This window comes from Chrysochloris asiatica, unplaced genomic scaffold, assembly GCF_000296735.1.
Source record: "Chrysochloris asiatica unplaced genomic scaffold, ChrAsi1.0 scaffold00212, whole genome shotgun sequence".
NCBI classification, from domain to species: Eukaryota; Metazoa; Chordata; class Mammalia; order Afrosoricida; family Chrysochloridae; genus Chrysochloris; species Chrysochloris asiatica.
This window is the reverse complement of record NW_006408730.1, coordinates 2,299,609-2,326,015: the sequence shown is the minus strand read 5'-3', so window position 1 is coordinate 2,326,015 and position 26,407 is coordinate 2,299,609. Positions and strand designations below refer to the sequence as shown.

General features: G+C 39.1%; 1 protein-coding gene across 1 annotated transcript in view; it reads left to right on the top strand.

Annotated features, from left to right (window-relative positions):
• The window catches only part of ACADL (acyl-CoA dehydrogenase, long chain), a 69,240-nt gene that overhangs the window by 20,378 nt on the left and 22,455 nt on the right, over positions 1-26,407 (top strand). The window contains exons 5-8 of the mRNA XM_006872751.1: positions 13,169-13,235; positions 15,231-15,395; positions 15,998-16,099; positions 17,366-17,479. Of these exons, the coding sequence (XP_006872813.1) occupies positions 13,169-13,235; positions 15,231-15,395; positions 15,998-16,099; positions 17,366-17,479 (448 nt within the window). The remainder of the gene's footprint in view (positions 1-13,168; positions 13,236-15,230; positions 15,396-15,997; positions 16,100-17,365; positions 17,480-26,407) is intronic.

Here is a 26,407-nt window from a genome sequence, read left to right as displayed (position 1 = left end):
ATTTTAAACCATTCATTGTTCCCATGTTCTGTTCAAACAACTGCTTCTTGGTCCATGTACAGATTCCTCATGAGCACAATTAAGTGTTCAGGAATACTCATACTTCACAGTGCTGTGCATAGCTTGTCATGATCCACACACTCAAAAACCTTTGCATAGTCAATAAAGCACAGGTAAACATCTTTTTGGTATTCTCTTTCAGCCAACATCAGACATCAGCAATGATATCCCTCATTTCACGTCCTCTTCTGAATCCAGCTTGAACCTCTGAAAGTTCTCTGTCAATGTATGCTTGCAGCCATTCTGTATTACTTTAGTAAATCTCTATTCGCATAGATATCAAAGATATTGTCTGATAATATCCGCATTCTGTTGGGTCACCTCTCTTTGGAATGGGAACAAATACGGAGCTCTTCCAATCAGTCGGCCAGATAGTTGTCTTCCAAATTTCTTGGCAGAGATGAGTGAGTGCCTCCTGTGCCGCCTCATTTTCTTGAAAGATTTCCATTTTTATTCCATCAATTCCTGGTGCCTTGTTCTTTGCCAATTCCTTTAATTCACCTTGGACTTCTTCCTTCAGTGTCATTGGCTCTTGATCATATGCTACCTCTTGAAACAGTTGAAAATCAACCATTTGTTTTTGGTACAGTGATTGTGTATTCTTTCTTTCTTATTTTGATGCTTTCTGCATCATTCAATAATTTGCCCAGAGAATCCTTCAATAATGAAAGTCGAGGCTTGAATTTTTTTTCTTCAGTTCCCTCAGCTTGAGAAATGCTGAGCATGTTCTTCCCTTTTAGTTTTCTGACTCCAGATCTTTGCACATTCTGTTGTAATATTTGACTTTGTCTTCTTGAGCTGACCTTTGAAATTTTCTGTTCAGCTCTTGGACCTCCTCATTTCTTCCATTTGCTTTAGCATCTTTACACTGGAGAGCAAGTTTCAGTATCTCTTCTGACATCCATTTTGATCTTTTCTTTCTTTCTTGTCTTCTCAATGACTTTTTGCTCTCTTCCTGTATGCTGTTCTTGATGTCATCCCACAACTCTTCTGGTCTTCAGTCTTTAGTGTTTAATGTATCAAATCTGTTCTTCAGATGATTTATAAATTCTGGTGCGATATATTCAAGGTCACATTTGGCTCTCATAGTCTTGTTTTCATTTTCTGCAGTTTCAGCCTGAACTTGCATATGTGCAATTGATGGTCTGTTCCATAATCTGCCCCTGGCCTTGTTTTTACTGCTGATATAGAGCTTTCCCACCACCTCTTTCCACAGATGTAGTCAATTTGATTTCTATGTATTCCATCTGGTGAGGTCCATGTGTACAATTATCTTCTTATGCTGTCTAAAGAAGGTATTTGAAATAAACAAATCACTGGTTTTGCAGAATTCTATCATGTGTTCTCCAGGATCATTTCTATCACCAAGGTCATATTTTCCAGCTACTTATCTTTCTTCTTTGTTCCCAACCTTTGCGTTCCAATCACCAGTAATGATCAATACATCTTGACTGCATGTTTGATCAATTTCAGATGGAGAAGTTGGTTAAATTCTTCTATTTCATCCTCACTGGTTTTAGTGGTTGGTGCGTGAATTTGAATAATAGTAGTATTAACTGGGCTTCCCTGAGGCACTTGGATATTATTCTCTCACAGACAGTGTTGTACCTCTTGATTGATCTGGATATGTGTGTGTTTTTTAACAATGAATGCAACACCATTCCTCTTCAAATTTGTTATTCCCGGTATAGTAACCCATGTGATTGTCAGATTCAAAATGGCTAATACCAGTCCATTTCAGCTCACTGATGCCTAAGATATTGATGTCTATGTGTTTCATTTCATTTTTGACAATTTTCAATTTTCCTAGATTCATACTGCGTACCTTCCAGGTTCTGTTTATTAATGGATGTTTACAGCTGTTTCTCTTAGTTTTGAGTTGTGCCCCATCACCTAATGAAGGTCCCACGGGCTTCCCTCCATTCACGTCATCACGGTCAACTCTACTCTGAGGAGGCAGCTCTTCCCCAGAAGCATTTTGAGTGCCTTCAAACCTGAGGGGCTCATTTTCCGGCACTGTATCTGACAGTGTTTCTCTGGTATTCATAAGATTTTCAGTGACTAAATAGGATGGGGCATGATTAATTTTGTCCACTTTCTGTATTCCTGCTTTGCTTTAGATGAGAATCAGATCTTTTCCTTTATACAATTATAAATTTGTATTATTATGTATATTTGTATGATACCATAACATTTTATAAATGCTTTTATGTTGTTTTCTTGTTGGCCAGTCATAGTAATGCTGCTGTTGTTAGCTGCCATTGAATAAAATGCTGCCCAATCTTGTCTCATCCTCACAATTTCCAGCAAATCACAATAATACCTTGTGGACTATAGAAATATTATGATCTCTGTGTAAAGAAATTTACATCTCAATGTCAAGAAAACAAAAATCCTCACCACTGGACCAATAAACAACATTCTTATCAATGGAGAAAAGATTGAAGTTGTCAAGGACTTCATTCTTCTTGGATCAACTATCAACACTTGCGGAAGTAGCAGTCAAGAGATCAGACGACGTATTGCACTGGGCAAATCTGCTGCACAGGAACTTGTTAAAATGTTGAAGAGCAGAGATGTCAGCTTGAGGACTAGGGTGCTCCTGACCCAGGCCATTGTGTTTTCAATAGCCTCATATGGATGCGAAAGCTGGACAGTGAATAAGGAGGATCGTAGAAGAATTAATGCCTTTGAGTTGTGGTGTTGGAGGAGAATACTGAAAGTTTCATAGACTGCCAAAAGAACCAATAGATCTGTTTTGGAAGAAGTGCAGCCAGAGTGCTCCTTGGAGGCCAGGATGGCTAAGCTTCGTCTCTCCTACTTTGGACATATTGTCCGGAGGAAACAATCGTTGGAGAAGGATGTCATGTTGGGTAGGGTGGAGGGTCAGAGAAAAAGAGGAAGACCCCCAACGAGATGGATCAGCCAGGTGGCATCATTGATGGACTCAAGTGTGGCAGCAGTGGTGAGGTTGGCCCAGGATCGGACATTGTTTCGTTCTGCTGTGCATGGGGTCGCTATGAGTCGGTTCCGACTTGATGGCACCTGACAACAACAATGTAAAGAAATAAAATATCTTAACCGAGTAAATTGATCAAGCTGATGGATGCCTTGGAGCTAGGACATTATGACACTAACTATGATTATGGACAGAATCTCAGAGCCTCAATGTTTGTAGGAGTGAAATTGAGATTATGATTTACACTGAACAGAAATACAGTGTGGGTCTGAATTCTTGCCTTTACTAAGTAATATATTGTAAAGCCATCTTTAATATTTGGTCTTTATCATTCAAATACATTAGAAAATCCAGAAACTAAACTTGTGTCATTACTTTTATTACCCTGAATGGAATTGTTTTAATAAATTGTACACAGGTATGGATCACTGACATCTGTGATATGTTCTGTGAAACAGGATGTTATGCGATTTGGGCATTGTTCAAACACCATATTATATACAGGCAGTCCCCATAAAAGTTCATAGTCAAATCCCTATAAAGCCTATTAAAACCTTAGGGAAGGCTGCCCAAGAACTGTATACATGGGCTGGTTGTATAAATGGGCTGGGCCAGGTGGGGACTGCACTGGCAGCTGGATCAGGATTTTGCACCCATCTGGGAGGGCAGAACAGTGAACTGGGGTATAGAAAGGAGGCTGTGGCCAGAACCCAGATGCACCCTGGGCTCAGCCCAAGCTGCCAGTACTCATGGCAGGAGTGGAGGAGCCAAAGCAGTCACTGCGCTGAGCCAGCAATGAAAGGCTTCATGGCTGCTGGGTGGGTGAACAAAGCCAGGAGGAAGCACTGTGGGATTGGCATGTGCCCTGGAGTCCCGCTGCTTGTTCACTCTGGGGGTCTGGGGTCTTTAGAGGCATTAAAGACTTTTTTTTTTTTTTTTTTTTTGAGAAGGGTTTCTTTCCCTTTTAAAAAAAATTACAATACCTTATGTGACCATGGATATATATGCAGTCAGTCATTGTCCAAGCAGATGTTAAGCAATGCATTGTTGTCTTAAGTGCCTTTGAGTCAGTTCCAAGTCATAGTGACCCTGTATAGGGTTTCTGAGGAGTGACTGGTGAGTTTGAACCACTGACTTTGCATTTCAAACCTACCTTAAAGTCCAGTGCTTATCCTACAGCACCATACCAGGACTTTTAAGCAATGCATACCTGTATATATTTTAGTAACTGATATGTGATACATACTTATAATGTATATATAAAGTGCAGCACCGTAGGATAAGCACTGGGACCACAAGATTGGTTTGAATTGCAAGGCCAATGGTTCAAACCCACCAGCTGCTCCTCAGAAACTCTATTCAAGGTCACTAAGAGTCAGAACTGACTTCACACTACTTAGCAACAATAACATAATAACATGATGTTAGATTATAACATGCAGCTGTAAAAGTTTCACTATCAGAATCCATCCTTTCAGTGAAAAGCATGCTAGAGATGGATCCATAAGAACATACGATAGTACTTCTCTGTCATTTAATGCATCTGTCAAATAAATGACCCTGCATATACAGCTTTATTCACAAGCTTTCCTGTAATGCTTGACACAATTAAGTTTGCAATGGAAAACGTTTAAATCTCTGTTTCTAATGTCTTAGCGGGGGTTCCCAAGACCACCCTAGGTTTGATGACTCACGAGGAGGATTCATTCACAGGATGCAACAAATACTTCTCATAGTTATGATCACTTTTAGTGAAGTAGTACAAAGCAAAGTAGCAAAGGAGAAGATATATGCAGCAAAGTTCAGAGCAAAACAGGCACAAGCTTCCAAGAACCCTTCCTCAGTGGAGTCGCACAGAATGCAGTTAGCTCTCCTAGCAATGAGTTGTGACCCCACCTGTGAAGTGTCATCTAACAGGAAATCTACTTAAAGATTAGGTGCCCAGGATTTTTACTTGTAGGCATCTTCTACCAAAATTTTACATTTCCAGAATTAAAATAGATGTTCAACATAAACCAATTGTTTGCAAAAACTGTTTAGGCTCAGTGAGACATTATTATCAGGGAATGCTGGGAATCCTTCCAAAATCCAAGTTCCCAGAGGCCAGCCAAATGCCAACCTTGTAAGCAGGCCTAAGTACAGCATCCTCAACCCAGCTATGTTAATATTTTTCTGTATAGTCTATCCCCATTGCCCTTGACCAATTAAAACATATTCCATTAACCATAAAGGCTTATCTTAAAAGGTCAAGTGGCTTTCTCCTCAAATTGTTGACCTTGTTTAGGGTGTCTGAGGAGCGGCTGATGGGCTTGAAACACTGCCCTTGCAGTTCAAAGTGACCTTGGGGTCCAGTGCTTATCCTACAGCACCATATCAGGACTCCTCAAATAAGGTTTTTTGTTTTATCTGTCCTGAAGCACCAAATCAAGCAGAGTACAACTAGATCCAAGACAGTGCTATGACGTCAGAGTGCACACAAGTACACTCCCAGAGAGCACAATGCAGGAAGCATCAAAAGAAGATGGAAGAAATACACTGAGTCACTCTACCAAAAAAAAAAATAGCGTTCAATCATTTCAAGAGATTTCATATCATCAAGAAACGTTGATATTGAAGAAGTCCATGCTGCACCGAAGGCATTGGTGAAGAACAAGGCTCCAGGCACTGCAGGATAATGCACTGGACCACAGGTTCGATTTGAACTACAAGGTTGGCAGTTCAAACCCACCAGCCACTCTTCGGAAGCCTTATGCAGGTTTGCTATGAGTTGGGACTGACTCAACAGTACTAAGAGGAATTAATGGAACGCCAACTGAAATGTTTCAACAAACTGATGCAGGGCTGACTGACCGACTGGAGAAGGCAGTATTTGTGCCCATTCTAAGGAAAGGTGATCCAACAGACTATGGACATTATCAAACAATCTCATTAATATCTAGCCCAAGTAAAACTGTACTAAAAATTCAAAAATGGTTGCAGCAATATATCTATAATGAGCTGCCAGAAATTCAAGCTGGATTCAAAACCGGATATGAAAGTGGACATATCATTGCTGATGTCATCTTAGTCTTGACTGAAAGCAGAGAATACCAGAAAGATGCTTGGTGTTGGTAAGCACCGTCGAATTGGTTCTGACTTGTAGCGACTCTGTATAGTAATGCCGAGAAGTAGTTAACAGGTGACTTTGCAATTCAAACCGACCTTGTAGTCTACTCCATTAATCCACAGCGCCACACCAGGACTCCAGAAAGATGTTTACCTGTGGTTAATTGAAAGTGCAAAGGCATTCAACTTTGTGGACCATAACAAACTATGGATAACATTGCAAATAATGGGTATTCCAGAACCCTTAATTGTGCTCCTGCAGGACCTATAGGCAGACCAAGAAGCAGTTGTTTGAACAGAATAAGGGGTGGTTTAAAATCAGGAAAAGTGTATGTCAGGCTTGTGTCCTTTCACTATACTTATTTAATCTGCATGCTGAGTAAATAATCCAAGAAGCTGGACTACATGAAGAATATGGCATCAGGATTGAAGGAACACTCATTAACAACCTGCAATATGCAGATGATACAACTTTGCTTGTTGAAAGAGACAAGGACTTGAAGCAGTTAACTGATGGAAATCAAAGACTACAGCCATCGATATGGATTACACTTCCACATAAAGAAAACAGAAATCCTCACAACTGGGCCAGTAAGTAACATCACAATAAATGGTTTACATCTAGCCATGATTGTGACGATGGCAAGGACAGCGTAGTGTTGTGTTCTGTTGTACATAGAGTCACTTTGCGGCAGAACCAACTCCATGGTACCTAACAACAACAAGGAATATGAGGAGAATGTATTCTGCTATTTGGGGATGAAATGTGCTCTCTCTGTATCTCTTACATCTAGCTGTTTTATAATGTTGTTCAAGTCTTCTGTTTCATTACTAATCTTCTATCTAGTTCTATACATTATTTAACATGGAGTTATTGAAATTTTCAACTCTTAATGCTGAAGTATATTTCTCTCTTCAAAACTGTTAATATTTACTTTATATATGTTTGGATTCTTTTATTGTTGTTGTTGTTAGGTGCCATCGAGTCAGTACCGACTCAGTGACCTTGTGAACAGTAGAATGAAACACTGCCCGATCCTGTGCCAACCTCACTACTATTGCAACGCTTGAGTCCATTGATGCTGCCGCTTGGCCAATCCGTCTCGTTGGGGTCTTCCTCTTTTTCTCTGACCCTCCACCTTACCAAACATGATATCCTTCTCCAGCGACTGGTCCCTCCTGACAATGTGTCCGAAATATGAGAGACTAAGTTTGGCCATCTTGGCCTCCATAGTTTTTCAATCAATATATTATGGAGCCCTGGCAGCACTGTGGGGTAAGCATTGGGCTGCTAACCACAGGGTCAATGGCTCAAACCCACCAGCCACTCTGTAGGAGAAATATGAGATTGTTTGCTTCCATTAAGATTTATAGTTTCAGAAATCCTTTGTAGGATCACTGTCAGTTGGAACCAACTTAATAACATAGGATTTTTTTGGTTTTGTGTTTTACTAATATATAATGCCTTTCTTTGTGTCTTAACGATTTATTATTCAAGCTCTGTTTACTCTGATATTAACATAGCTACTCCAGCTGTCTTTTGGTTACTATTTTCATAGAGTGTTTTTTCCCTCCGTTTTAAATTTTAGCCTATTTTTGTCTTTTCATCTAAAATCAATATCCTGTAGACAGTATATAGTTGGATCCATTTTTAAAATCCATGTTAACAATCCTTGCCTTTTGATTGGAATATTTAATTCGTCCATATTTAAAATAATTACTCATAAATCCTTCCTTATCAGTAATTATTTTAAATATGGATGAATTAAACATTCCAATGAAAAGGCAGGGATTATCAACTTGGATTTTTTTTAAATTACTGATAAAGAAGGACTGGAATGCTGGTGTGGTGCTGTCGGATAAGCACAGGACTGCTAACTGTGTAAGGCTGGTAGTTCAAAATCACTAGCTGCTCCTTGGAAACACTATACAGGGTCTGTATGGGTCAGAACCAACTCAGCTACACTTAACATCAACACAAGGAAGGATTACTTGTACCATTTAGTAATTGGTTTTCTATATGTATTGAACTTGTTGACCCTCCTTTCTTCCATTGTGTTGTTGTGTTGTTAAGTGCCGTTGAGTCGGTTCCGACCCATAGCAACCCTGTACAGGGTTTCCGAGGGTGTAAATCTTTACGGGAGTAGAAAGCCTCACCTTTCTCCCGCAGAGTGGCTGGTAGTTTCGAACCGCTGATATTAAGGTTCGCAGCCCGATTCGTAACCACTATGCTACCAGAGCTCCTTTTTAATGCTGATTTTATTTTTGTCAACCATTCTAATTTTTTTTTAATTGAAATCTTCATTTCTTTATGAGGCTCTGAATTATTTTCCAGTGTTCTGTTATTTCAAATTCAACCTGTGGAATTCCTTTTACCATTTCTTGTGGGGAAGATCTATTAGTAATAGACTCTATTTACTTTTGTTTATCTGAGAATGTCTAAATTTCTCCCTTATTTTTGAAGGACTGTTTTGCTGGATATAGAATTCTTGGTTGACAGATTTCCTCTTTCCCATCTTTCAACATTTAAAATATGTTATCTGTTGCCTTCATGGTTTCTGATTTTATTGAGAATCTCTTGTACATGACAAATTGCTTCTTTCTTCCTGCTTTCAAGATTTTCACTTTGTCTTTCTATTGTTTGATTCTAATATATTTCAGTGTAGATCTCATTGAATTTATTCTACAGTAGTACATCGAGTTTCTTGGATGTGTAGATTTGTGAGTTTCATCAAATTTGGGTCATTTTTGGCCAGTATTTCTTCAAATATTCTTTCTGTACTTTTCTTTCTCTCTCTCTCTCTCTCTCTTTTTTTTCAAGTTTAGTTTACATAGAGAACGTCTATTTTATACTCATCATTTCATTACAATGATTAAAATCCCTTCCGTGCATCATCATTCAACAGTATTTGCTTCCATTCCCTCTGGATGGAATTTTTTGTTTTTGTTTTTGTTTTTTTTTTGTGGGGAGATGTACACACAGGACTATGTAATAATTTAAACAACTAAAGGACATATTCAATAAGCCTGACTCCTGGCCACCAGCACTCAGTCTCTCTCTTTCCATGAGTCTAGAGCTCTGTGCTCTCTCTCCATGTCCTCATATCTGCCCCCATCTCTGGTGTTGCTTCCTTTCTGGATAAGTTCCCACATTTCTTTCATGCTTTGCTCCCTTGATGGTCCTAGGGCCCTCTGTTCCTGGACTGTAAGATTAACTACTCCCCCCTTTTTGTTACAAAACTTCTACCTGTACAATTGTGACAGTCTCATTTAGTCATGGTAACAAACGTAAGAATCTTATCCCCAGCTCTTCTGACCAGACCTGTCTAGACAAGATGAAAACTATTCAGTGGGGACTCTACCTTTCCCCTCACACTCTTAAACTAAACTCCCTCTTGAAAACTTGTAAGCCAGTCACTTCATGCCTTTATCGCCCCCTCATTTTAGGTAGCCAGTGTCTTAAGTTGCCCATCCCTGTCAACCCTGTGTACAGAGGGGATGTGATTGATACTTGATGTGAAGACTCCTTCCCTCTCGATTGGTATTTTGAGCTACTACTACACCCATAAGTATAGGTAAGTTCATCAAATTGTAGCAATTTACCTGCATTTCCTTTATCAAAAATTGCTTTTTTTATTTTCCTCTAGTCGAGTTCTGATCATTGAGCCATCAAGGCTAGGTCAAATGGGTACTATCTGCAAGTCAGGGCATTTTTGTGCATCTCCCCTCACTTCATGTCAACTGGATGCTTCAGTCTCAGTTCTAGCTCTCCATGGCTATGCCCTTGTCCATGGACTCAGGAGTCCTGAGGTCTCACCACACTTCAAACCAACCAGCCCTTCCTCTTCTCTCCCTCATCTACAGATCATCCAGTCAGCCCGTATCTTCATTGCTGCCTTTCTCTCTCTTCTACTCACCAGTAGACCAATGTGGTCTCCAGCAAGCTTACATGCCTGCTGATGTGTTCCCTTTGAGTTTCAGTCTTGGAGGGGGTCTTTCTCTCTTCTTCTAGAACTCTCATTATGCATATGTTAGTTCACTTCTTGTTGCTTAGTAGGTCCCTTAAACTCTGTTTACTTTTTCAATCTTTTTCTTTCTGCTCCTCAGACTTGATAATTCCAATTATTCTATTTTCAAGTTCATTGATTCTTTGTTCTTCTTGTTCATATGTATTATTGAACCATTCTAGTGATTTTTTACTTTTTCTCTCTTTCTCTAAGTGAGAGAAAAAGAGGAAGACCTCCAACGAGATGGATCGGCCAGGTGGCATCATTGATGGACTCGGGGGTGGCAGCGGTGGTGAGGTTGGCCCAGGATCGAGCATTGTTTCGTTCTGCTGTGCATGGGGTCGCTATGAGTCGGTTCCGACTCGATGGCACCTGACAACAACAACAAGTGATTTTTTAAACTAAATTATTGTATTTTTTAGATCCAAAATTACTGTTAACTTCTTTATGATTTCTATCTCTTTATTGATATTCCTGTGGAGTCCTGATGTGGCATTGGAAGATAAGCACTGAACTGGAAGGTCTGTTTGAAATGAAAGGTCAGCAGTTCAAACCCACCAGCTGCTCCTTAGAAACCCTGTTGTTGTTGTTAAGTGCCATCAAGTCGGTTCCAACCCATAGCAACCCTGTATTGAGTTTCCAAGGAGCGACTGGTGAACTTGAACCACTGACCTTGTAATTCAAACAGCTTTGCAGTCTGGTGCATGAACTCACAGAGCCACACCAGGACTCATACAGGGTCACTATGAATCAGAACTGACTCGACAGCACTTACCAATATTGATATTCCTTTAGTTCTTTGTCCATCCTTTCTTTGTTGTTGTTGTTGTTGTCAGGTGCCATCGAGTCAGAACCGACTCATAGCGACCCCATGCACAGCAGAATGAAACAATGTCTGATCCTGGGCCAACCTCACTACCGCTGCCACACTTGATGCCATCAATGATGCCACCTGGCTGATCCATCTCGTTGGGGGTCTTCCTCTCCTTCTCTGACCCTCCATCTTACCCAGCATGACATCCTTCTCCAGCGACTGTTCCCTCCTGGCAATATGTCCAAAGTATGACAGATGAAGTTTAGCCATCTTGGCCTCCAAGGAGCACTCTGGCTGCACTTCTTCCAAAACAGATCTATTAGCTTTTTTGGCAGTCCGTGGAACTTTTAGTATTCTCCTCCAACACCACAATTCAAAGGCATCAATTCTTCTACAATCTTCCTTATTCACTGTCCAGCTTTTGCATTCATATGAGGTTATTGAAAATACCATGTCTTGGGTCAGGCGCACCTTAGTCCTCAAGCTGACATCCTTGCTCTTCAACACTTTAAAAAAGTTCCTGTGCAGCAGATTTGCCCAATGCACTACATCGTCTGATCTCTTGACTGCTGCTTCCATGAACGTTGATAGTTAATCCAAGAAGAATGAAGTCCTTGACAACTTCAATCTTTTCTCCATTGATAAGAATGTTGTTTATTGGTCCAGTGGTGAGGATTTTTGTTTTCTTGACATTGAGATGCAATCCATAGCTTTGTGTATATACTTAAGACAGCTATTTTAGTCTTTTTCTAGTAAAAGTGAATGTCTGGGCATCCTTAAGGATGATGTTTATTGCTTTATTTTGTTCCTTTGATTAGCCATCCTTTCCTGTTTCTCCATATAACTTGTGATTTTTTTTTGTTGAGAATGGGACATTCAAATGTTATAATATGGTAACTCTATAAATCAGATATGCCCTTTTTCTTAGGTTTTGCTGGGTATTTTTTTTTTGTTTATTATTGTTGGTTTAGTGACTTTTCCAAAATGTTTTTTCAAAAACAATATTCCTTGTGTGGTTACTGAGGTCTGTCCTTTTAGCTCATGCTTTGCGAGTATTTTGACAGAGATTTCCTTTAATGGCCGGAACTTTTTTAAAAAGAAAATAAAATATAATTAAAAACAACAGGAAACACAAAAAAGCACCTCTCCTATTCTTGGTAGATTGGTTCTGTGCTGGGGCACTCCTTCAACACTTACCCATGAGTTCACTGAACGTTGAGACATAGATTTTTCATAGGTGTGTTTTGAGTACGTATCTTGTTCTGGGTATGACATAGCATTTTAAATTCTATCATATATACTAGTGTTTTTGAATGCCCCAGTTTCTCCCCCCAGGATTTAGGTAGTGGACTGTATGTCTCAACAGTACTCTTATCCCAGGTGATCACAGGTTCATCATTCATCTCAGCGTTTTCTAGCAGCACCCATCATTGTTTAGTACTGAGTAAATTCTGAGCTAGGTGAAACTGATGTGAGCTCCTTACATCCACCCACAGAAAGGTCAGAACAGACAAACACAATAGTTTGTGACAAAGGTCTGCTGTATTTCATCCAGAACGAGGGACCAGGGTCCCACACTGTTTTCTTCAAGACCACTGCTAAGTAGGAAGGTGAAAAGGCATCGGTAAAAATAACTGCAAAGCTTTCTTTGAGTCATTGTTTCCCAGAATGCTGTAAACCTTTGACTGCTTTTCCCAGTTCTAGTAAAGTTCTTCTGGCAATTTCTACTTTTTTGTTTTTTAAAATGTTTTTAGGTTTTTGTTTTGTTTTGTTTTTGGTGGGAGTTGAAGTTTCCAACTCTGCCATCATGCTGACCTCTTAATCAAATAGGTAAATATCTGATGGCTAAAGGTAGAAAAAGGAATAAGGTGAGTAAAGGTAGGAAAGTGCATTGTAGCAAATAATTCCAGGGAAACAGTGGGCTTTGACATATCGTTTGAGCCCAGTTTGGGGGACTTTGGTTGTTTATTAGGTCTTGTTATTCTCTATAAAATCAGCTTAGTTTGTGTAATCTTAATCATATTCATTTCTATAAGTGCTTTAAAATATAACACATCAGATATGGTCTTTCAGTCAATTTCATGACTATTTCTCATATACAAGAACAGTGTGAAAAATGGTGTCCCAGTATAAATTATCACATTATAAACACTTCCCTAGTGACATTTGCATTATTTAATTTTTACTCATTGATGATTTGTTCATCTTTTCTTTCATTTACAGTGATTTGCAAGGAGTAAGAACAAATGCCAAAAAGGATGGAAGTGATTGGATTCTCAATGGCAGCAAGGTGTGGAAAGCCCAGGACTCCCATAGCCCTTCTCTCCAGTAATGCCATGGATAACAGTGTCCCAAAGACTGCTCATTACTGAGTTTGTCAAACTCTGAACCTCACACAAATTGAGTTTACCTAAGTTATTTCTGAGACACAAAGGAAATTGCAGCATTTATATTTCATAAACTCTGTGGTAACCTCTTCCATGTTCTATTTTGCATGTTCCCCTCACTAATATGGCAAAGGTTGTTTTAGCGTTCAAACAGCCTTTTTCCAAAAACCAGAAAAGGTGAAGCTAAGGCTCTTATTGCCAAAGACTCATTGGGAGTCATCCTCTTTTGTGCAGACCCTCCAGATTATCAAGCATGACGTCCTTCTCCAGGAACTGGTCCCTCCTGATAATATGTCCAAAGTATGAGAGACGAAGTCTGGCCATCAGGGCCTCTAAGGAGCATTCTGGCTATACTTCTGCCAACACAGATTTGTTTGTTCTTCTGGTAGTCCGTGGTACTTTTAATATTCTCCTCCAACACCATAACTCAAATGCATCAATTCTTTTATGGTCTTCTTTATTCATTGCCCAACTTCCACATGCATGTAAGGTTATTGAAAATACCATGGCTTGGGTCAGGCTCACCTTAGTCCTCAAACTGACATCTTTGCTCTTCAACACTTTAATGAGATCTTGTGCAGCAGATTTGCCTAATGCAATACGTCACCTGATTTCTTGACTGCTGCTTCCATGAGTGTTGATGGTTGATCAAGAAGAATGAAGTCTTTGACAACTTCTTTTCTCCATTTATATGGATGTTGTTTGCTGGTCTAGAAGTGAGGATTTTTGTTTTCTTTACATTGAGATGCAACCCAAACTGAAATGCTGTGGTCTTTGATCTTCATCAGTATTTTAATTCCTCTTCACCTGCAGCAAGAAAGGTTGTATCATCTGCATATCGCAGGTTGTTAATGAGTCTTCCTCCAATCCTGATGCCACATTTTTATTCATATAATCCAGCTACCCTCATTATTTGCTCAGCCTACAGATTGAGTAAATACGATGAAAGAATACAGCCCTGGTGCACACATTTCCTAATTTTAAACCATTCAGCATCCCCCAGTTCTGTTCAAATAATTGCCTCTTGGTATATGTTGAATATTCTGGAACACTCATTCTCCACGATGTTGTCCATTTGTTGTTGTTGTTAAGTGCTGTTGAGTCTGTTCTGACCCATAGCGACCCTGCATAGGGTTTTCGAGGAGTGACTAGTGAGCTTGAACTGCCAACTTTGTGGCTCAAACCGACTTTGCAATCCAGCGCATTAAGTGCCACACCAGGACTCCATTGTCCATAGTTTGTCATCATCCACCCAATTGAAAGCCTTTGCATAGTCAATAAAGCACAGGTAAACGTCTTTCTGGTAGTCTCTGCTTTCAGTCAAGAGCCATTCATTTGACACTAGCAATGATATCCCTTGTTCCACGTCCTCACCTGAATCTGGCTTGAACCTCTGGCAGTTCCCTGTCAAGGTACTTTTGCAGCCATTTTTGAATTGTGTTATTAATTTTACTTTCATGTGATATTAATGATAATGTCAGATGATATCCATATTCTGTTGGGTCACCTCTCTTTGGAATGGGCACAAATATGGATGTCTTCCAGTCAATTGGCCAGGTGGCTTTCTTCCAAAATATCAACACAAAGTCTGTAATAGTATAATAAAATAATTATATTAACATTAATTTTAAAGATCAGTATATAAAATGCAAATATAGAAAATTAGAACTATATTAAAGAAAAAGACAAGAAAGAAAATGTCACAAGGATATTCACATTACGGACTCATGGAGAATTGTAATTTTCTTTTTCTTTATAACTTTACATAGTTCCTGTACTTGCATAGAGGACAAAGAGAGGTATAAAGCATGTCCTATCTTCTTGAATTTGCTTTCTCCTAGTCATAATTTGCACATAGACCTACATTTTTATGGTGCTTTATAGTATATTTTTTGCAGGTATTCATCACAAATGGATGGATGAGTGATGTTGTGATAGTAGTTGCAATCACAAGTCGTGAAGCTCGCTCCCCTGCCCATGGCATTAGCCTTTTTCTGGTGGAAAATGGAATGAAAGGATTTATTAAAGGGCGAAAACTAAGTAAAATGGGATTAAAAGCCCAGGTAAGTCATAATAAATCAGACTCAGGTAGTGAGTTTATCATCAATCTGACAGATGCCGTATGTAGAGAGTACACAACTAACCTTTCTACATTCAGCTCCTGAAATATGCTTTTCAGAGATGTATTCCATCCTTGACACAATAGTGACTCTTTCTCATGGTCAGCAATGGAGGTGACCCAGAGCATTTGAATACCTGCATTCTAATTAGCAAAATCAGCTGCATGGCAATCAACCTTCTCTTTAGGAAATTGATGGAGGAAAATGATAGAAAACAAATATTTTTTCTCCTATGCCTCATACAGTTACTAACAAGAAGTGCATATTTATTATACAATGGGAATCTTTTGTTCTCAATACATAAGTCACTGGACAAAAGTAGACCTAGATAGAGCATATTTATTATACAATGGGAATCTTTTGTTCTCAATACATAAGTCACTGGACAAAAGTAGACCTAGATAGAGCATATTGTAGTGGGGAAGGCATTAGTTTCATTTGATTTTTGTTTTGTTTTCTTCTCTCAAATGAGAGTAATGATATTCATCTCAGGTTATTGGAGATTCAAACAAGATAATTCTCTACTTAATTCTTTGGCCTTTTAGGATACTGCTGAACTGTTCTTTGAAGATGTGAGGTTACCAGCTAGTGCCCTACTTGGAGAAGAAAACAAAGGCTTCTATTACCTCATGAAAGAACTTCCACAGGTGAGAAATGTATAAAGATTTCTTTTTTCTTTTTCTTTTTTGAGTAAATAATGAACTAGACTAGAATTATAGAGAACTATTAAAAATCGATGCTTACAAAATTTATGATCTAGTCAACAATTTGTGTATAACTTAAAATGGTAAAAAATAAAATAAGAATTTTGTATGCTAGATAAATAAATCATTGAACTCAGAGTATTCCAATCAAAGCTTAGAAAGTGATTAGGCAAAGATAAGTGTTTGATTCTTTCTTGGAATAATTTTCAGTTCTGAACTATATGTCAAAAACTTGTGGTTCTTTTTAAGAGAGTATCTGCTAAGGCATTTAACACTTTTTCATAATAACTGAATCAAAAGAGAAAAGTTTTAAGTTTAGACTAGAGAGTCCTGGTGTGATGCTGTGGGTTAATGCGCAAGACTGCAAAGTCGGTTCGAACCACAAGGTTGGCGGTTCAAGCTCACCAGCCACTCCTCGGAAACCCTATACAGGGTCATTATGGGTTGCAACTGACTTGATGGCACTTAACAACAACAATGAAAAGAGCTTTAGCCACAAGAGTCAATGTTCCTCCTCTGCCCTTTTGAAGTGTGGGTTCATAGGGATCATTGAGCCTCAAATGTCAATAAAAGCAAATATACCTCCTTGGTGACTCTCACATCGTGGGCTAAGCATGAAATTGGGACAAGGACCAGGAACAGTGGTGTGGAAATAGGATACAATGTAACTTTTGCACTAATAGGTAGAATTTAAACGATGTGCTTTAAGAAGTTGATTTTCACAGAAATGTTAGGCCATATAGTGCACAGAGATCAATAAATAAAAATAAACAACTGTGACATTTCTCTGTAGCCCTGGTATGGACTACAATGGACTGCTAAGTGTAAAGTTGGTGGTTTAAACTTGCCAGCTGCTCCTTGGAAACCCTATAAAAAGTTGTTATGAGTCAGAACCAACTTCGTAGCACTTAACAAGAGCAACGTAGAATTTTTTTACTCATCTATAAATGAAAGAGACAAACGGTATTGAGTAAATTAACTCATATATTAATAGTCAGTAAGGAAAGTCATTCATAAAAATAGTTTGCTTTGGAGAGTTATTTGTATAGATATCTCAAACTAATGTCAAATCTGTTGATTTAAAGAACTAAGAAATAAGTGAATCTTTAGGAACTTTTTAAAGATTGTTTATGGGACTTATCATTGAAATCATGTGATTGCCATTTGTACAATTAAAATAATGTTCAAGACCTAATTTTTGGGTTATAGGAAAGGCTATTGATTGCTGAGTTGGCAGTTTCAGCCTGTGAATTCATGTTTGAAGAAACCAGAAACTACGTTAAACAGAGAAAAGCTTTCGGGAGAACAGTTGCACATATACAGGTAAGCTTGTCATTCATCATGGCTTAGCAGTATATATCAGTTTGCTCATCCGAACTGGGTCTTGGCTAAACACAAATATGCAGTAATTTTCACATTGGTGGTATTAGAAACCATGGAAGTGGATAAGAGTACCTTGAGGGAGACTTTGGAGAGTAAGATAAGAAGTCCTAAGACAGAGTCCTGGGAAAAAAACTACCAGATTAGGAAAGAAAAATCCTACAAAGGAGGCTGAGAATGAAAAGCTAGGACGGAGAAAGAAAATGAGAGGAGAATTGTCATGGAATCTAAGAGAAGAGATATTTCAAGAAGAAAGGCCTGGTGCTAAGTTGAAAAAAAGAGGACACCAAAGAATATCAACTGGCTGTAATGATATGGAGATCATCTTGGTGACGTTTAGTAAACACAGGAAGTGGAGAAGTGAATAGAAATGAGGAAATATATATATATGAATGGCAGTCTACTCTGTCCTGAGTTTGAAAATGGGAGCATAGTTGAGAGAAAAGATGTAACTGAGGGGAGGCTAAGATTTCAGGGATAAGGGAGATGTCTGGTGGTGATTGTGTGCCGGAGAGTCAGTTCTGGTTCATAGCTACCCTGCCATAGGGTTTCTGAGGCTGCTGACCTTGAAGTTAGCAGCCCAACTCATAACCACTCACTACGCTACCGACAGATCTCCTTCGGGAGATGTTTGGGATTAATTTTTTCTCATTATTAGAATGAAAAATCATGGAACATTTTTAATACCTAGAAAAATCAGTATGGAAGAGCTGGTAAGTTTGAGCTTCCAACCTCGCAGGTCAACAGGAACAAAAGAAACGTAGGTATGGGTACAATCAGGTGTGCAGCTTTTTGGGTAGAAAATTATGCAAGTTTCTTTCTGAGACTTCTGCTTCCTTATGTAGCAGTAGGGAAGGTCAGTGCCTAAGTCAGGAATGCGTGAAGGGGAAATGGACGTGTTCAAGGAAAGAGAGGAAGGATTGAAATCCCCTCTTCAGCTTGAGAACCGTAGTAAGATGGTTAGCAGCAGTGAGGACCTAGATGAGGTTACTAGTTGCCATCCAGTTGATTCTGATTCATAGTGAATAACCCTGTAGAAAAGCGTGTTTCTAAGGCTGAAAACTTTACAGAAGCAGACTGTGCTACATCTTTCTCCCATAAAGCTGCTGGTAGCTTCAAACATCTGACTTTTTAGTTAGAAGGTGAGCGGTTAACCACTGTGCCACTCGGGCTCCTTTAGAGGTTAGTGATCATGAATGTATAGTGGTACTTTTTACTTTTTTTGGCGTCTTTACTAGAAAGGGTCAGCAATTCAGGTACAAGAACAGAGAAGGTGAATGATTATGTATTTTAAGGTTTGGTGTTTGCCAGGAAGTTTAAGGTATTTGCAAAAGAACTCAGTATGTGGTGGCATGTTGTTTTGTTGCTGTTAAGTGCCTTCGAGTTATTCCAACTCATAGCGACCCTGTACAGTTTCTGAGAAGCGGCTAGTGGGTTTAAACCACTGACGTTGTGATTCACAGTCCAGTGCTTATCCGTTAGTACCACACCAGAGTCCTGGCATAGTCATCAAATATGGCAGTTAAAGTGGGTTTGGCTTTGGTTTTTCACATAATCTGCTGCTTCATTTTGTTCCAATAAAGGGAGCCTTTTTTTAAAAAAGTCAACTTCTTGCTTATGTTCTGGACTTTCTCTGTGGCACTCTGGTAATAATTTCCTACCTAAATGTTGATCAGTTTAACTTTTTCTATTTTATAAGGACTTCTTTAGGTTCTAATTCTCATTTATATAACCCCTATAAATAGTTACTCTGAATCTATGAAAATGAGATACACCTGTAATCAAGAAAAAAAAATTCAGTGTGACTTGACTTACCTATTGTGATTTTCTTAAAAGCAAGAATGTTGTGTTTTAATCTGTTGGATGTGGGACTGATGCTTTGTTTTGTAAAGCTTCACTCAATTCACAATTAAAAGTTGTTGTTGTTGTTTTAAGTTATATTTTATATCCCTTCTGTTTATTTTGTTGTTCTTATTAAGTTATTTCCAACTCATAGTGACTGTATGTACAACAGAATGAAACACTGCTCAGTCATGGACCATCATCACAATTGTTATGTTTGAGCCCATTGTTGCAGCTGCTGTGTCTAACCTTTCAGTTTAGATTTACACATATCAGTGTTTCTCAAGGGCTCTCCAACCTGTCGTGGTGTGGCGCTGTAGGTTAATGCACTGAACTGCAAAGTTGGCTTGAACCATAAGGTTGGTGGTTCTAGCTCACCAGCTGCTCCTTAGAAACCCTATACAGGGTCACTATGGGTGAAACTGACTCTACAGCACTTAACAACAACAACAATATCCTATCTGTACCCCAAGAACATTTAAAAGTGTCTGGGAGGGCTGCACAATGACAACTGTGAAACTAGCAGTAGTGCGCCCTGAGAGCCGGTGTTATTAAATGTCCATTTATTCAGACATAGCTCTGTCCCATGCACACTGTTGGTATTATGCAGTTGAGAAATATATACATAATTCATTCCCTTATGTTTCATCAAGAAAATATTTATTGAATGCCTTGTACAGGTGAGACATCCTGGAGACACTGTGTGTTAGACATTGGGCTGCTCACATCAAGGTTGGTGGCTTAAACCCACCAGCTGCTATGTGGAAGAAAGCTGAAGCTGTCTGCTGTAATAAAGATTTACCACTTCAGAAACCCTTTACAGGGACACAGTGAATTGGCATTGACTCAGTGGCAGTGGGTTTTTCTGATTTCTACAGGTGATGGTTGTGGTGTTAGGTGCCATCGAGTCCTTTCTAATTCATAGTGACCTTATGCACAACAGAATGAAACACTGCCTGGTTCTGCACCATCCTCGCAATTTTTGTTAACACTTGAACCCATTGCTGCCACCACAGTGCCAATCTATTACATTGAGGGTCTTCTTCTTTTTCACTGACCCTTCACTTTACCGAGCATGATGTCCTTCTCCAGGAACTGGTCCCTCCTGATCACCTGTTTCCTGATAACAAAGTCTCACCATCCTGGCTTCTGAGGAGCATGGTACATACACTGTACCAGCTGTACTTCTTCCGCAGGCATAGACCTGTTTGTTCTCTGGCAGTCTGTGGTACTTTGAATATTTTTCTCTTAACACCACAACTCAAATGCATCAATTTTTCTATGGTCTTCCTTATTCAATGTCCAGCTTTCACATGCATATGAGGCTATTGAAAGTACCATGTCTTGGGTCAGGCACACCTTAGCCTTCAAACTGATATATTTGCTCTTCCAAACTTTCAAGACATTTTATGCAGTTGATTTGCCTAATGCAACACATCATTAGATTTCTTGGCTGTTACTTGCATGAGTGTTGCTTGTGGATTGAAGCAAAATCAAGGATTTGGAAACTTCAATCTTTGTCCATTTAGCATGATGTTTTTTATTGGTCCAGTTGTGAGACTTTTTGTTTTCTTTACACTGAGGTGCAATCCATACCAAAGATAGCAGTCTTTGATTTTCACCAGTAAATATTTTAAGCCCTCTTCGCTTTCAGCGTATTATAAACTGTTAATGATTCTTCCTCCAATCCTGATGCCACCTTCTTCTTCAGATAATCCATCTTCCTGGATTATTTGCTCAGCATACAGATTAAATAAATATAATGAAAGACTACAACTCTGGCACACACTTTTAGTGATTTTAAGCCATTCAGTATCCCATGTTCTGTTCCAACAGCTGTCATTTGGTCTATGTACAGGTTCCTCATGAGCACAATTAAATGTTCTCGAAACCCATTCTTCACAATGTTATCCATAGCTTGTCATGATCCACGCAGTCAAAAGCATTTGCATAATCAATAAAGCACAAGTGAACATATTTCTGGTATTCTCTGCTTTCATTCAAGATCCATTTGGCATCAGTGATGATATCCCTAGTTCCACATACTCATCTAAATCTGTACAGAACCTTGGGCAGTTCCCTGTAAATGTACTGTTGTAACTGTTTTTGAATTATCGTCAGCAAAATTTTGCTTGCATATGATGATATTGTCTGATGATTTCCACATTCCTATGGGTCCCCTCTCTTTGGACTGTGCACAAATATGGATCTTTCAATTGTTGGCCAAGTAACAGTCTTCCAAATTTTCTTTGCATAGATGAGTGAGTACCTGCAGTACTGCATCAGTTTGTTCAAAGATTCCAATTTATATTCCATCAATTCCCAGATCCTTGTTTTTCACCAATGCCTTCAATGTAGCCTGGACTTCTTCCTTTACTGCCATAGGTTCTAATTATATGCTACCTCTTGAAATAGTCAAACACTGACCATTTCTTTTTGGTATAGTGACTCTATGTATAACGTCCATCTTCGTTTGATGCTGTCTGCACCATTCAATATTTTGCCCATGTTGTTGTTGTGAAGTGCCATTGAGTCAGTCCTGACCCATAGCAACCCTGTATAGGGTCTCCGAGGAGCAGTGGTGAGCTTCAGCTGCCAAAGATGCAGCTGAAATGACTTTGCTGTCTAGCGCATTAACCCACAGCACCACACCAGGACTCCGTTGTGCTCATAATAGTCTTCAATATTTCAAGTCAAGGCTTGAATTTTTTTATTCAGTTCTTTCAGCTTAAGAAATGCTAAACATGTTCTTTCCTTTTGGTTTTCTGACTCCAGGTCTTTTCACATTTCATTATAATTCTTGACTTTTTCTTCTCAAGCTGCCCTTTGAAATTTTCTGGTCAGCTCTTTGACTTTCTCATTTTTTCTGTTTGCTTTAGCATTGCTACATTAAGGAGCAAATTTCAGAATCTCTTCTGACATCCATTTTGGTCATTTCTTTCTTTCCTGTCTTTTTAATGACCTTTTGGTGTCTTCCTGTCTTCCTACAGCACTGGTCTTTGGTTATTAGTGTCTACTGCATCATATTTAATCTTGAAATAATCTCTAAATTCAGATGGAATATGTTCAAAGTCATATTTTGACTCTCAATATTTATGGGGTTGTTTTCATTTTTTTCAGCTTCTGTCTGAACTTGCATATGAGCCATCAATGACCTGTTTCACAGTCTGTGTTTGACCTTATTTTGGCTGGTGATATGGTGCTTTTCCATTGTCTATTCTCAAAGATATAGTCAATTTGATTACTGTGTATTCCATGTAGTAAAGATCACGTGCGTAGTCACCTTTTATGTTGTTTAAAAACTATTTGTTTCCAGTTGCCTCCTCCGATGTGTAAGCCTGAGCAGGACTTGGATGTGTGGGTGATGAAATACAGTGCTCTCCTTCACCCTTACTTTTTCATCTTTCACTAACCCTTGAAGATCATTCAATCAAAGAAATTGCCAAAGTCCCAGGGGCATATTGGGCCAGTGCAAATGGATGCAGATGGATGCAGAGCCAGGGATCTCACAGTTCTTCTAAAGCCTCTGCACTATTGCCTCAAAATGGAGTGGCAACTGCAAATGGCAAAGTAGAAACCACTTCTATCAATTGATGGCTTGTTTGGGGATCCATTTGATTTTGGAAATTTAAAATTTCCCCTTTTCCAAACAACTATTTCTAACAATCTCTCATTAAACAAGGCCAACTTTGTTTTACTTCTGTGTTATTAAGTACTATTGTTAAACCAGATTTTGGGGGACTATACCAATACTGTCTGAAAGTTGTGGGTTTCTTCCCACTGTAAGTAAGAAAGAGAGGGATAGGTGATCCCTCTAGAGCTGCTGGATTGAGTAAGAATTGAGGAAAGAAGTATCTTTTTAGTGGTTTCCAAGTCATGAACAGGAATCCATACAGGTGATTAAGGGGAAACTGTAATACTGTGATACTGATGGATTGTCTGTATCCAACAGCCTGTGTTTTAACGTTTTCTCATTTGTCATATAATTGGACAATCTGAATTTTCATCTCCCAATGAACTCTGACCTCTGACCTCTAGGAGAAAATTACCCATAGGACTGGACCCCCTTAGCCATCTTTTTGCTTCTACATGCATTTCTGTAGTGTCTGTCTTTTATAAGATGCAGTACAGCAATCTATTGTATATGTTGTTGTTGTTAAGTGCCATTGAGTCAGTTCTGACCCATAGCAACCCTGTTTAGTGTTTCTGAGGAGTAGCTGGTGAACTTGAACTGCTGACCTTACAGTTCAAACGGCTTTGCAGTCTGGCACATTAACCCACAGTGCCACACCAAATGTTACAGAAAATATTATGAAAGTGTATATTAATCATTGGAATTCAACACACAAAAAAAGTTTTTTAATAAGTTATTGGTCTTACAAACTTCTATCACATGGAACAGGAGGAGGTCGGGCATAATGGCAGACTAAGCAGAAAGGCTGTGCAGACCATCTGCAGCAAAGATACTGAAACTGGATGAGACAGATTCGCAGGATGGTCCTGGAATTCTGAGCTTTAGATAAAGGGATCAATAAGTGTATTGAGTGCTTACTGGGAGAAAGAGTTGAACATATGCAGCAAAAAAGGACATCTGATTTGGGGTAGCCAATGTGACCCACCACAGGCATTTTGAACTGGTGTAAGCAGATTGAAAGACAAGAAAACATTCTAGTTGCAGAAGCCTGTCTGTAACTTGAAAAGACATAAGAGACAGCAACTGAAGCCAAACAGCCCAAGCATACCTTCTACCCCACCAGAGTCAATACCAGCTGGTAGACACTGGATCAACAACAACAACCAGCATCAGCTAAATTCACCCAGAACTGAACTTCATGAATAGAGAGAAATTCATCACTTGATCACACCCACTAGAAGGCATTTGATGAGTGCCTAAGAATATACCAGTACACATTCATCAACTCAATATAAATACAATGACACCACAATGCCTCAAAAGCAACAAGTTCTGTTCACGAAAAAAATAATAATAAAAGTAGTTCAAACTACCGAAAGGGAGAACAAGAAAATGTTTTTGAGGAAAAAGTGGTACCAGAACTGCCTGAAAAAGAGTTCAAGAGAATGATTGACTGAGTCCTGGTGTAGTGCTGCGGGTTAATGCACTGAACTGCAAAGTAGGTTTGAAACGTAAGGTTGGTGGTTCAAGCTCACCAACTGCTCCTTGGAAACCCTATACAAGGTTGCTATGGGTTGGCGCCAACTCGATGCACTTAACAAAAACAACAAACTATTGACAGAAAAATTGAGGAATGCAGAATAATTCAGAAAAGTGCTACAGGAACAATCAAACAAAATAGATAAAGGGTTGGAGACAGGCAATACAGAACTTGCAAAAAGAAATCTAGATCATTATTAAAATATAAGAAATGGACAATACACAGAAAGGGCAAAGGAGTAGACTTGAATCAATGAAAGCAAGAATTAATGAAATGGAAGATACATCTTTTAATACTAGTAAGTTAGAGGAATAATCAGAAAAAAAAGAATGAAGAAAGCCTAAGATTCACATGGGACAACATGAAGAGGAATAACCTATGAGTAATTGGAATTCCAGAACAGGAAGAGACAAAGAAAACCACAGAAATGATAGTTGAAGAGCTGCTGAAAGAAAATTTCCCTAGCATCACGAAAGACAAGAAGATAGGCATTCAAGAAGCTAAACAAATGCCAGGTAGGATAGACCCCAAAAGAAAATCACCAAGATTATATATCAAACTCTCCAGAATCAAGCATAAGGAAAAAATCTTGAAAGCAGCTTGGGAAAAATGAAATATTACCTACAAAGGAACACAAATAAGGTTAAGCTCTTATTTTATTTTATTTTTTTCAGCAGAAACCATGCAGACAAGAGGAGAAACATATACAAAACCCTAAAAGAGAAAAACTGCTAGCAAAGAATCCTGTACCCAGCAAAGCTGTCCTTCAAATATGACAGTGAAATTAGAAACATTTCCTGATAAACACATTAAATGGGGAATTGATAGTCTCTTCAACAAATGATGCTGGTGAAACTGAAAATCCATTTGCAGAAGAATGAAACAAGACCTCACACCATATGCAAAAACAAACTCAACATGGGTTGAAGACCTAAATGTAAAGCCTAGAACTATAAAGACCATCAGTAAAAAGCTAGGGACAAACTTTGTTGTTGTTAAGTGTCATAGAATCGATTCTGACCCATAGCGAACCTATATAGGGTTTCAAGGAGCAGCTGGTGAGCTTGAACCCCCGACCTTGCAGTTCAAACAACTTTGCAGTCTGACGCATTAGCCTAGAGCACCACACCAGAACTCAGGGACAAACTAGGAGCTCTAATACATGGCATACATACACTATCAAACATTTTTTTAAATGTACAAGCAGTAGAAAACAAAAGAGATGACAGGGATCTCCTAAAAATTAGAGACTTACGTGCATCAAAAGATTTAACAACAAGAGTGAAAAGAGATCTAAGGTGAGACATTCCCACTAGAAAGGACAAGCAGACCAGCCTTGAACAGCTAAAGCAACAGAAGATACTTCTTAAAAGAAAGATCAGCAGGAAAAATCCAAAACAAAAATGGCAGTCTTATTAGCTACTACAAGAACTAACAAGTTGTTCACCAGGGAATCATCAAGGCAAGCAATCAAGTCCCTTCAGGGCAAACCCCCCTCCAAAGCTGAAACTCAAAGGTAACATGAGCAAGCATGTCAACTTACTGGCAACCACGTTGGTCTACTGGTGAGTGGAAGAGGGGGAAAGGCAGCAATGAAGATCTCGGCTGAGTTCAGCTACATTCCATAGACTCCCGTTGATCTGGAGATTAGAGAGAGAAAAGGAATGGCTGGTTGATCCGAAGTGTGGTGAGACCTCGGAACTCCTGAGTCCTTGAACAAGAATGTAGCCATGGAGGGCTAGAGCTGAGAATAAAGCATCCAGCAGATATGAAGAGAGGGGAGATGCACAAGAATGCCCATACTTGCAGATAGTACCCATTTGACCTAGCCTCAATGGCTTGATGATCAGAACTC